A 14,431-nucleotide genomic window follows, 5' to 3' on the forward strand; every position below is an offset into this window, starting at 1 on the left:
TTGCTATTGATGGGATATACTAAGTACGACGACGATGATACTTAGAAAATTTACCAAAAGAACCATCCACCATGTAACTATCAGAAACTTTGGTTACCAAAAGAACCATGTAACTGGCAGAAATGTTGGTTATAATAAATTAAACTAAAGTTTAAAAGCATAAATTGCTTAGAAAGAAAAGAATAGGAAATTTATAAGCATATTTAGATGAAAGATGTTGGCCAAAAAAGCCACTAAAAGTAAATTACTTGAATACAAATCAAAATCTAAAACAATTAACCATACAAGTGAAGTGAAAATAATAAATTACTAGAAGACTTGTATCTTTCTTTATTCTAAGAGTACACAGCATTCTCTTTCTTTTCATTTTCATATTCTTCTTCATCAACATATTCTTCTTCACCTTCTTCCATATAATCTTCTTCACCTTCCATCTGCTCATACTCATACTCATTATCACCATCTCTGTTTTCATCATAAGCTTCCAGCTCCTCATCAAGCAATGCATCTTCGTCCACTTCGTTTCCCACCTCCGCTTCACCATAATTTACAGAATCATCGCCATCCAACGCTTTATCTTTCTCCTTTTCTGCATCCGAGTTGTGTTTCTCTTCGTTAGCAGATACAATCTCCGCCTTCTTTTGAGTATCATCTTCCGTGTTATTAGTAACATTATTATTATTATTTTTGTTGTTGGCAATATTATCATTGTTAGCCCCTCGTTTGCGCTTCAAAATCTCACTAAGCGGTTTTGGGCCTTCAAATGACAGCCCTCCGTCTTCTGTTTTTTCGTGTTTTCTTTTTCCTGAAAATTGTTCATCTTTCGGTTGATGTTCATTTCGACCGCCTTTTAGCTCAGACAATCTTTTCGGACCAGCAAACTTGGTATCGTTTAAACGGTCACCGACCCGCAATCGCCTTTCAGGTGAATACCTTAAAAGATTCCTCCTTTCCATGCCAATTTCCCTTTCTACCCTTGGGTTGGAATCTTTAGTAGGAGAAACCGACCTTCCCGGAATCTTTATTCTTCCTCTAAGCCTGCTACTAAGAGATCCCTGATCCACGCGGCGATGGTCATCGTGGCGGTTGTGGCGGCTGTCCCTCCCTGGCTGCATCCGGTCAATCCGGTCAGCATGACTTTCACGGTTGACAACCGACCTCGAACCGTTATCAGACCCCCTCCGCTGCTTTGATAAGCGCTGGCGTAAATCCAACTCGTTTTCGCAGTCGTTTCTAGTATATGACCGCTTTTCTGGATGGTCAACATCAAAATGGTCATCACGGTCGTTATAACGGTCATAATCACGATGCTCGCGATACATATCCCGATCAACTCGGTCAGCATGGTCAACATCATAATAGTGACTGGAATCTTCAACTTCATTATCCACAAGAACATCAAAACCGGGAGACGGCTCTCTTGAATATTCATCATCTTTTAAAACTCTCTCATTGTTTGATGCTTGATAACCACGGTTAGATTTGTTGGATGGTGGTTCATTTATGACAGCTGGCGGGCCCACACGGGCTGGTGGTGCTATCTTTTTATCAACAACGGTTCTCGTTAGAAGACTAACAGGCTTTTGAACGATTACCTGTTGGGCCATCTTAGAAGGCTCAATAACAGGCTTTTGAACGGGCTTTTTCTGTTGGGCCATCTTAGGAGGGTCACTAACAGTGTTATTGGGCCCGGATTGTGCAGGTTTGTTATTGACTGGATTTGATGGGCCGTGCAAGAAAGGGCATACTGGTCCTTTTAAACAATAACCCTTTTGGAAGAAGATACAAGCAACTCCTTGTTTCGGTACAGCATAAGGAGTGGCGTGTGGTGCAGATGCAGGGGGTACCATGGGAGTCGCCGCCACGTCAGATCCCAGCAATCCGTCAAGAGGCTGAAATAAAAATGACGATTAGTAATCAATAATAATAATAAAGATCAATCAATATATAAAATATAAAGAAAAAGAATGCTTACAGGGTGACGAAAAGCACACTTTGGATTTAGGCAGTTCCCGTTCAACCAGTACCAGCAATCTCTCGGGTTAACCCTTGCAGCATCACTATGGCGAAACTCGCACTCGCTTCCCTGTAAATGATATAATATTAGACAAAAATAGTACTAAACCAGCAATATATGATATGTATACACATACATACATATAGTCACCACAGGTGAGTTAATTACTTTCAAGTTTTTGTTAAAGGTGTAACTTCAAAAAGATAAAAACTTGCAGCTGAATTAGCAGTCAAACAATTAAAACAGATTAGTGATTTCTTATTGCTTAGTTCTTAGCCACCCATTGTTAAAAAGACTAATACAAAATAGAATCTTTATTTAAGTTTATATATTATTCATTTGTAAATAGCCTTGTGAACCCTACCAAAGATGCATAACACAGATGCATCAAAGTATGCACAAACCACAACTATATAAACTTAAATTTGTTACATTAAAAGGATAAAAACTTGCAGCTGATGTAATGATCAGAACGTTATAGAAAATTAGTGACTTTTTCTTGCTTAAATATAATGATCTAATCCACGTATTACTAAAGATATTGATAAAGTTAATATCTTTATTTAAATTTACATATTAGTCATTTGTAAAATAGCTTTATGACCCTTATCAAATATGCATAACACTGATACATCAAGTATGTATAAATCACATAATATATAAACTTTAACTAGTTACTTTGAAAAGATAAAAGCTTGCAGAAAATGTAGTAATCAAACAATTATAAAAGATTATTGATTTCTTCCTTCTTAGTACTTAGCCACATATTGCTAAAAAAAATTAACAAAGTTAAAATCTTTATTTGAATTTACATATTAGTCATTTATGAAATAGCCTTATGAACTACAAATAATATAAGCACAAGTTTGTTACTTTAAAAAGATTAGAACCTGCAGCTAATGTAGCAATCAAACAAATATAAAGATTGGTGATTTCTTCATGCTTAGTTCTTATTAATAAAGTTAAAATCTTTATTTGAATTTACATATTATTCATATGTAAAATACCCTTATGTCCCCTAATAAACATGCATAATACTGATACATCAAGTATGCATATACCACAAATTATATAAACTCATATTTTTACTTTAGAAAGATAACAAATTGCAGCTAATGTAGCAAACAAACCATTATAAAAAAAATAGTGATTTCTTTCTGCTTAGTTAATAGCCACATATTACCAAAAAGATTAATAAAGTTAGAATCTTTATTTAAATTTACATATTATTCATTTGTAAGATAGCCTTGTGAACCCTATCAAACATGCATAATACATGCTATGTATACATATACATACATATTTACCAGATAACCACAGTATTTGTTAAATTTGTTACTTTTAAAAAGATAAGAACTTGCTGCTAAATTAGCTAATCAAAACCATTATAAACCATCACTGACTTATTCCTGATTAGTTATTAGCCACATATAACTAAAAAGATTAATAAAGTTAGATTCTTTCTTTGAATATACATATCATTCATTTGTAAAATAGCTTCATCAACCCTATCAAACATACATACACACACACACACACATATTGTCACCAAGAGTGAGTTAAGTACTATCAAGTTTTTGTTAAATTTGTAACTTCAAAAAAATAAAACTTGCAGCTAATGTAACAATCAGAACATCAAAAAAGATAAGTGATTTCTTCCTGCTTAGTTTTTAGCCACATATTACAAAATAGATTAATAAAGTTAGAATCTTTATTCAAATTCACATATTAATCATATCTAAAACAGCCATATAAACCCTACATACATGCATAATACTGATACACCAAGTAATCAGCTCTAAATCAAGATCCAACAAATTTCAAATCAAAAGACAATAATCTCAAGATCCCCAAATCAAAAACCCTAATTCCAATCACACCCATCAAAGATCTAAATTTAAAAAATAAAATAATAATAAAAAAGTTACCTTTTTGCAGGTTAAGGGTGAAGCAAGAAAGTAAACACAATCAGTGTTTCTTTTCAAGACTTCATCTTCCTCAGATGATTGATGGGTCAATTGAGAACCTTGTTGTTGTTGCTGATGAATTGTACCACCAACCATGGTTGGGGTTTTAATTGTTCTTGGATCTAGGGTTTGTGGGTCAATTCTTGATTTGGGTTTGAAGATGTTGGTGTGATGAGTTGGATCTAAGGATTAATTTGGGTAATTTGAAGGATTGGAGGGGTAATTTGGGAAGAGAGATGAAACCCTAATTGGAGGAAGAAGATAACGAAGAAGAGAGTCGATGATTATATCTGTGATGGTTTTTTATATTATTACTGGCGTGTATTACACTTAGTCAAATGACAAAATAAATAAGTTCTATTATTTAAAAAAATAAACAAAATTAATGTTAAATCAGGTATGATATTTTAATTGTGATTCTTAAAATACTTTTTATGAGTGTAATTGTGTGTAGCTTAACATACCATATAATAAATCTAAAAGATTCATTGATGATAAACCGAGTTGCTATAAATGCAATGTCCTACACAAGCCTTTGAAGGTTATATTAGTTTTTATTGAAGCTGTTGTTCAGAATGAAAATGACCCATATGTAGTCCGAAATGCGACAAACACAATTTGGTAATAGGATTGTATGTCCGAAAGGTGTCTTCACATTAAACGCAACATGTGATACAAATTTTGTATACAAATAAGTATTTTCAAATTTGTAATAATCATTTTAAGGTCTCATTTACCATGTAAATTAATGTATTAGACAAAGTAAACTATTTATGAATTGTAAATTTTTCGCGTTTCACGACCTATAAAATGTATTTTTCCATGTTTCACTACGTGTACTATACATGGTGGATAATATGAACTTAATGTAATTTTTCGTGTTTCGTGTGACAATGTTTAAAAGATGATGATCAATGTGCATATAGACAATAATCTATAGTATAATGTCATCAGATTACATATATGCACACCTAAATATATACTTTATGCAATGTTGAAAAACCACAACCAACCCAATAATTGATTATATTTAGCATCAAATCTTCTTAAATGGTGATTATAAACGTGTCATTTATACACCTTTAACACATCTAATGTGCTATAGCCCAATTGATAAAATGGTTTTGACTAATGGATAGTTATTATGAATGAGATGAGATATTAGGAATTATGATGAAAAATTAGGCTATGAGTGAATGTAGGCTTGACACCTAAGCATCAACACTTTCTTTTATTAGTAAAGTAATATAAGATTTGTTTTGTTGAAATTGATTATGTAATAAATGTTTAAGAAATAAAAAAATGAAATTTTACAGTTTCCAAAAAACAAAGAATTCGATTTTATAAATTTTTAGAAAAAATCTGAATAACATGACTCCAAATTTCTTTAGGTATAACTAATCACTGTTTCAATGCTTAAAAGTTTTTTTAGAATGATTACGTTTAGAATATTAAATTAAAGATACAAAATTAATAATTAATCACATTAATTGGAAATTTAAATTAAATATCATAATTAAAAATTTATATATATGAAGTGAGAAGTCTCGCATAATTCAAACTGAATTCATGAGTCCTTATTGTTAAAACATGTGTTGACATCTTTAATAAAAAGTAATGTATACATTGAGTAAAATTATGTTTTAGGTTTTATATTATTGTAAATAGTCATTAATGTATGCATTATATCTTTGAGATGTAACTCATGGGTCAAACCATTTTCACCAATGACCCATGGATATCATGAATTAAGGAGAAGAGAGATTAGAAGATTAGTATTGAATTTTAATCTAGGGATGAATGTGGTTAGGACACCTAGGCATCATTATTTTTGTTTATTAGTATTGTAAGATTGGCTTTTGGAATTGGGGATGATCTATTTTTTTATTAAAATTATTGTTATGTGGATATTCAGTTTGATATAAAAGTTATAAAAATGGTTTATGTAGTTTGATTGAATTTTAAGTTTGGTCCTTCAATTTTAAAATTGCAAACTTTTTGTATTTGGGAAAGTGTTGCATGTAAGGTAAAAGTGAGGGTATGTTTATCATTTTATGATATATTTTTGGAAAAATTATCTAAAAAGAATTTTTTTAAAGAGAGAGAAAGTGTGTAAGAGAATTCTCATCTCATCCCCTATAATTATGTGTGGGAGTTTGCAAGTTATAGTGTTTGGTTGTTGGTGATTAAATCCGACTATTGGGAAAAGATCCTACCAAATTTTTAAATCAATAATATTTTGACATGTGTAAAGATTTCTAAAAATCCGACTAAATTTTTGAAAATATTGAGGGACCCGTCCATGTTTTTTCACTAAATCTTCTTCTTAAAAGCAGTCTTGCCAGACGGCTTTTTAATGTTTTATACTTGAGCCTACAAATTCTAAAAATATGGAAAAATGTGCTTTAAATTCCATCTTTCAAAACGCATTTGAGATTAATTTGTAAAAAGTAGACGATATTTTAGTTTTGTTATTATAAGTTGAAATCTCGTCCACACTGACAAGATTTATTTTTAATCCGTCCACATCGAAAAGATTTAAGTTAATTTCGTCCACGCCGACATGTTCATCCATTGTATATAGTTTTCATTATATTTCATTTTGTATATAATTTGCTTCATTTATCTTGTTCATTCATTGGGAGTGATCTAAAGGCTTCGATACACATACACATAATTGTCATAGTTGATCATTTGACAAAACTTATCATCAGTTACTATTATTACCAATCTTACTAATCTATTAAATCAAAATAAATTCTCCACATGTCCTTCTACTAGCATGTCCACCTATGCATCCAAGTCATCAGGTTTCCATTCTCATATTGTTTATTACGCTGCCACGTGGCCTGTTCACCAAACACCCAAAAAACTTATTTAAACCTTAAGATTTTCCACCCAAATCATTTTAACTCTCTCTCTCTCTCTCTCGGCTTACTAACTCCACCATCCACCATCTTCTATATTCTGGTAATGTAGATCGGGATTAATCATTTTCCGGTATGGTTATATATTATACTCTAATGGCCAACAATGTAATATGATTTTCCGGAAAGGTAATATCTTTTTTCGGTAAGGTTTTCCGATATGGTTTTATATTTATTCTAATTGTTATATGATTTTGTAATAATCTCTTTAGGTTGTATATCAAAATCCAAGATTGAATTGATATTTTGAAGTTATTACGGTTTTCCGGTAAGATTTTTGTTTTCCGTTTTTGTTTGTATTTATATTAATTATCAAATGATTTTCTTATAATCTCTTTAGGTTCTATATCAAAATCGAATATACAATGAAGATTTTTCCTATTTCGTTTTTCCGGTAACGCGATTCAAATATTCCGGTTATCAATTAAAATATTTGTTTACATAATTCAAATATTCTATAATTGGTAATTTATTTGTTATGTGATATTAATATTAATATTTAAGTTTCTCATTTCAGGTTATGTATTCAACTTGATATAGTTAATTTCATGGATTGAGGATTTGTTGATAAGATTTCTTACTTTTTGTTTTATATTGATGTATATTTTTGTTATTATTCATGTATTCATGTATTTTTGTTTAATATTGATGTATATTTATGTTATTATTTATGTATATTTTTTGCACTTCCAAAAAACATTTCTCAAGTGTCAATATTATTGTCAATCTACATTAGTAAGATTAAGTTTTGAGTAGTTCCTAATTTTCACACATTTTCCATCTTTTTTGTTTAACCAATGTATAATGAGGCATACATGTCATAATTAATGCTAATGAGTGTCATCATTTGGTTATGGAAACTGTAACAATTAATGCACTATAAAAATTCGAAATATTATTTAAATTTGCATTCTAAAAAAAGATATATTACAGTTGGTTATGGAAAATTTTTGTTTCCATTGTCAATATTATTATGTTTATTAGTTTCCAATCTCCACAATCTTCCTATCTTATATGTTTGATCAATTTATAATTATACATAAATGTCACAATTAATGATAATGAGTTTGTAACAAAATTAAATGCAGATTTCATTGACTGTAATAAAATAATATTAATTATGGATCGACTAAAAAATGTAATAATTTCAAGATTATATTATGCCATGATTTTTGTAATATTTTTTGTATTTAGGATCTTTGACTATAACAAATTTCGTTTAACAATTTTGGTAAACAGATTTATAACTTAAATAACAGTTTATTATATTCTAATTTAATCAAATCATATTATAAAGTTGAAAGTGATTATTTATAATCACTTTTTTACGTGTATTCAAATTAATAATTTGAATTTCAAATAAATAAGTTGAGTATAATTTATTTATTTATTTTTGGAATTGACTACAATGTGGGTCGGTGTTTTCTAAAATTTTTAAAGTAAATAACTTCCTTTAATATTGTTGATCGACTATTAGTTTTAATAGTTCCAAAAATTTTGGTAAACAGATTTATAACTTAAATAGTCATTTAATATATTCTAATATAATTCATTTTCCTAATATATACTCAACATAAAATGTCAATATCTTAAATACATGTCTATTACATTTTCTGTTTTTACAGGATATTAATATACGTTCGTTAGTGATGCCTTTAATAATATTCTCATTTAAATATAACAATTAATTTTCATGTTTTTAATATATTTTTTATTAAAATACATGTATATATGGTATGTATATTTTTGTATCATATTTTTTCATCTTTAAAATATTTTCAAAGTCAACATAATTTTTTTTAATCTTTTCAAAGTTATTTAAAAATTCATTTATTGTAAAACGTTTTTATGTTTTGCAAGTTTAACAAAATATTAATGTCATTGATTTAAAAGTTTGTTTGGTCAAAAATAAAAAAAAATCATAATTTTTTGAATTTGACTAATTCCAATTTTTTTATATTTTGTAATTATTTTGAAAATATTTCAAAACGGGTTGTTTTAAAAGAGTATCAAATTTGTTATGTATAAAACTACGGCAAAAAAAGATTTTTACTGATATATCTTTTTCGTTTAATGGTTTAAGTTAAAATATGTTTTATATTGTCATTTTACTTTTTTGTTGTTGTATGTTATTTTGTTTTAATAAAAATAACTTTATTAATGTTCAAATGTTACTCATTATTAAATATATTTAATTTGAATGCTATTGTTTTATTATATTTTCAGGTGGTGAAGCAAAATTAGTTTCTTTTGGTAGAATGTTTGAAGAAGTTGATGGTGGTTTAATATGAAAGAACATGTTTATGTCTTTTGTTGATTTTTTTGGTTGTTCGATCTACATTAACTTATTGTAACTTTTAACTTTTAATATTTAGAACATATAAATGGTTAACGTTTTGGTCCGAAAGTTTGAAGAAGTTTTGTGTTGCTTGAATTTGTTGTTTAAATTTATTATGTTTGTTGACATGTTTTTCCACTCGTGTGTAACACGGGCTATACCCTAGTATTATCATTATTATAAACCAATTCATTAATTATTAAGTTATTCTTGAATAACAAAGTAAATAATCTCTTATCAGATAAACCTAGTCCACTAATAAATGTAGATAATGCATGTCTAACAACTTAGATTTTTAAAATTTTGGTCAAAAAAACTTGGGTTGTTCTTAATGGAGACCCGGTTTTAATCATCACAGCTAAGACTTTGAAGAGGGCATGCGTGGCCTGATGAAGGAGGACCATGACCTTTGTGATATCCGCTTTGATTCTAAGGGCGTCTGGGGTTTCACCGCACTAAGGGTAGGTGAGTTTTATACAGAAATGGAGATAAGTTGGAGACGCTTCCATTGCCACAAAGCAAAGCAGTTAATGTGGAAAAATATCGGATATCGGTTGTGTTATACTCCGGCTTTAAGCGGAATACGCCCGGGTGTAACATACAGATCACTCATAGCTCATTTATAACGTAACAAGTACACAATTATTCAAAATTAAAAATAAAAAAGAAACACTTCATCAAAACATAAATAAATTCTTTATTCAAATAACCTAAGGTATACTAATGATCTTCTTCCTTAGCATGCCATCGATTCAACCTGTAGCACGTGAAAATAATATATTTGTCAACAATTAAGTTGGTGAGTTTTCATAAGTTTTTGAGTATACATATATATAAAAGGCACGATTCACATTCGTAATGTAATAAATATTCAAGCGTAAAGTAAATGAAATAAATTACTTTCGTCCTCCCGTTCCCTTAGCCGAGGCCGTAGTAATAGAGGAAATGAGAATACGAACAACCAAAGTTGTAACGTTAGACGGCATAGGTACGTCCCGTCGGACCCTCCCACTATGTGTATGCGTTTGCGTAACTTCCACCATAAGAATAGTAAACACGTTGCAAGCAAGTTCACGTATAATCATAAACAATATGCAAGAATAGTATTAACATGTACGCTAATAGTGAATCGGTTTATAATTAAACACATAACTAACGAAATAAAACTTGTGACATGCTACACCCCAAAAATATTAAAAGCGTTAAAATGGGGTTATGAAGAACTCACTTGGAATAGGGAATACGGTAACGAGGAGATGGTAACGATATAAGCAACTAGATGGTTCCACGAGAAGTCTCGATAATTTGTCCTAGTTATTAAAGTATATACAAAATAAATATCTAAAACAACGTAAACGAACTAACACGGAAACAAACATGGGTTTATAATATATTTAGGATCGCTAAAGTATTCATTATATTTTATAGAATATTTAATAAAAGTGAAATAATATTTCATTAGTTTAATTATTATAGTAAAAGAGAAAACAAAAATCATATTTGATTATTAAACGGAAACTATAAGGTTTAACTATTTAAAATATAATTGCCGAATTATATATATTTATGAAAACATTTTAAGGATTTCTATTTTAAAAGTTCAACAGGGTTTGGTCCAGTTAAACGAGTGAAAATTATATTAGTTTTAGTATAGTAAAGTATTTAATAACTAAAAAAGATTTAAAATACTTAATACAAAAAAAATCAACAAAAACCAGGCCTGGGGGAATTGAACCCGCGCCCCAGACCGGTTCAGGGCATTAACAAATATGCACTGGCCATCGGAGCCAGTGTCTAACATGCTTAGAACACAGAATATAATATATGTATATTGTTGTTCTGATTTCCCCAATTCTATTATAAACCCTAAATCATATTGATCCCAATTGAAGATTATATACCCTTTGTTGATAAAAATTGACAGAGGGGTTTTTTAAAACGCTCCAAATCGAGCATAACCCATATAGAGATTACCTGGTTTGGATAAGGATTGATGGAGAACAAGAACTTAGGGTTTCGGCTTGAACAAGGACTTTAACCCGATTCTGGAAAGCATAAAAGGTGAAATTGGTTTAGGGTTTAGGTTCGAGATTAAGAAAGGGTTGTGTGGGACTCGCTAATTGTAATATAAATGGATATTTATAGTGCAACGGGGTCGATTTCAGCCCACGCTCGTATTTAGCAAAAATGATTCATAATTGATTCATTTTGGTTGTCAATTACGCGTTATACTATAATAAGAAGTAGCGTATATGATAAGGATCCAACTAATTAATCAAATTCCGCGATTTATGGGTTAAAAGAATAAAAAATTGGAGGGGGAGGGGGGCGCTGATGGTGGTGACGGGAAGGGAGGAGGGAAGGAGGGAGTTTGAATAAAATTTGCAACCAAGTCCTTAATCTTAGGTTTGGTGGTCAGAAATTGTAAAACTAAAGGTAGGGGTTAGATTGTACATATTGTATACTTTTGATTATAAGTATTTTAATACGAGTCGCACGTAATTAAAGATAAAACCGAATATCAAAATTAATAACTCAACGTTTCATTAAATGCGACGATCCGATTACAAACGAGTAATAAAACGAGTACAAATACTAAATGGAAATTTTATGAATGTCACAACATTCCCAACTTTTAGGAAATTTCGTCCCGAAATTAGGAATTAACATCCATTGCAAAAAGATGCGGATACTTAGACTTCATTTGGTCTTCACGTTCCCCAGTGACTTCCGCACCGCGCTTAGATTCCCAACGAACCTTGACCAAAGGGATTCGGCTACGCTTGGTTTCCTTATCCATTCGATCCACTATTTCCACCGGTCTCTCAACAAAGTGCATTGTCTTATCGATACGTACCTAGTTGAGAGGGATATGAAGGTTCTTGTCGGCTAGATACTTTCAAAGGTTCGAAACATGAAACACAGGATGGATGCCTTGAAGCTCTTGCGGGAGCTCGAGTTGATAAGCAACATCTCCGATTCATTCAAGGATTTTGAATGAACCAACAAAACGGGGGGCTGGTTTACCCTTCATACCGAAATGGACTACTCGTGTCCAAGGTGAAACCTTGAGGAGGACAAGGTCGCCGACTTCGAATTCCAAGGGTCGTCGTCGCTTATCAGCGTAAGACTTTTGGCGACTTCTAGCAGTAAACAAATTATTACGAATTTGAGCTATTTTGGCGGTGGTATCTTGTACCATTTCGGGTCCAGTGAGTTGAGTCTCACCGTTCTCATTCCAAAAAAAATAGGAGAACGACATTTACGGCCATAGAGCGCTTCGAATGGAGCCATTTTGATGCTTGAATGACAAATACTAATGTATGAAAACTCAACCAATGGAAGATGAGTATCCCAATTACCACCAAAATCAAGCACACAAGTTCTTAGCATGTCCTCAAGGGTTTGAATGGTTCTTTCAGACTGACCATCCGTTTGAGGATGATAAGCGGTGCTAAGATTTAGACGGGTTCCCCAAGCGGTTTGAAGCGAATTCCAAAAATGAGACACGAAACGACCATCACGGTCAGATATAACATTCAAAGGTATACCATGGCGACAAACAATCTCGTTGACATAGACTTGAGCGAGCTGCTCGATCGAAAACTTTTCCCGAATGGGAATGAAATGGGCTAATTTGGTTAATCGATCGACGATGACCCAAATACTATCATGTTGCCTCTTGGTGGTTGGAAGTTTTGTGACAAATTCCATCGTAATGTTCTTCCACTTCCAGACTGGAATAAAAGGTTGCACGAGCTAACCAGCAGGTTTTTGATGCTCGGCTTTAACCTTAGCGCATGTTAGACATTTTCCTACATAGATAGCGATATCTTTCTTCATGTCGGGCCACCAGAAAGTAGTTCGAAGGTCGAAATACATTTTATTCGCACCGGGGTGGATAGAATATTGTGACTTGTGAGCTTCGTCCATTATAAACGTGCGAAGATTGTCACGATCTGTGACTCAAAGGCGGTTGAGAAAGTAGAGCAAACCAGCACGCTTGGTTTCGAGTTGGAGTTCAGCGCCACATGACATCTCTTGGTACAAATTGCCTTCAGTGACGGAGATGTGTTGGGCGTCAAAGATACGTAGTTGAAGATCAGTTTGGATTACGACGCTTAGAAGAAGAATGCTTTTGACATGGGTTTTCCGACTAAGGGCACCAGCTACTACGTTTGCTTTACAGGGATGGTAACGTATTTCGCAATCTTAGTCACTAAGAAGCTCGAATAACATATATTATTGTATGAAAACTCAACCAATGGAAGATGAGTATCCCAATTACCACCAAATCAAGCACAAAAGTTTTTAGCATGTACTTAAGTGTTTGAATGGTTCTTTCAGACTAACCATCCGTTTCAGGATGATAAGCGGTGCTAAGATCTAGACGGGTTTCCCAAAGCGGTTTGAAGCGAATTCCAAAAGTGAGACACGAAACGACCATCACGGTCAGATATAATACTCAAAGGTATATATACCATGGCGACAAACAATCTCGTTGACATAGACTTGAGCGAGCTGCTCGATCGAAAACTTTTCCCGAATGGGAATGAAATGGGCTAATTTGGTCAATCGATCGACGATTACCCAAATACTATCATGTTGCCTTTTGGTGGTTGGAAGTATTGTGACAAAGTCCATCGTAATTTTCTTCCACTTCCAGACTGGAATAAAAGGTTGCATGAGCTAACCAGCAGGTTTTTGATGCTCGGCTTTTACCTTAGCGCATGTTAAACATTTTCCGACATAGATAGTGTCATACCCCCAATCTAGGCCTAGAAGTATGATCAATAGTTGGTACCATATTTGTAAATATATCAGAGTTACGGTTATTAGTGGAAGACTTTATAAAAACATAAGGATCTTTCTTATAAATATTTACATTACAAAAAAACGAGACGAAAGTCTCGTTTAGTATTTACTTGTTTATATGTTTTACAAAATCACCATATTTTAATATTTACACAAAATTATCCGAACCATCGGATTCTTGAGCTCTTTGTCTTTCAAGCTCTAATATTGGTTACCTGCAAAATGTTAATAAAATACGTCAGCAACGAATGCTGGTGAATATGCTGACACTAAAAATATTTTCTTTACTTAATTACCCCTCAAGACCACGTAAGCCTCGACCCATCTTGGCTTAGGAATAATCAAGTTAAACAATCATTATAAACTC

At 32.0% G+C, this 14,431-nt stretch overlaps 1 protein-coding gene across 1 annotated transcript; it reads right to left on the reverse strand.

Annotated features, from left to right (window-relative positions):
• Nucleotides 1-229: 229 nt before the first annotated feature.
• On the reverse strand, nucleotides 230-4,297 carry LOC143545782 (zinc finger CCCH domain-containing protein 17-like). Its single transcript, XM_077037602.1, has 3 exons — nucleotides 3,946-4,297; nucleotides 1,976-2,086; nucleotides 230-1,892 (listed from the first exon to the last, which is right to left on the reverse strand). The coding sequence occupies exons 1-3, from the start codon at nucleotides 4,078-4,080 to the stop codon at nucleotides 336-338; spliced, it is 1,803 nt and encodes a 600-aa protein (XP_076893717.1). The 5' UTR covers nucleotides 4,081-4,297; the 3' UTR covers nucleotides 230-335.
• Nucleotides 4,298-14,431: the final 10,134 nt, after the last annotated feature.

Source organism: Bidens hawaiensis, unplaced genomic scaffold, assembly GCF_021521415.1.
Source record: "Bidens hawaiensis isolate Kalapana, Puna unplaced genomic scaffold, B.hawaiensis_p1.1 tig00014036_1, whole genome shotgun sequence".
NCBI lineage: Eukaryota > Viridiplantae > Streptophyta > Magnoliopsida > Asterales > Asteraceae > Bidens > Bidens hawaiensis.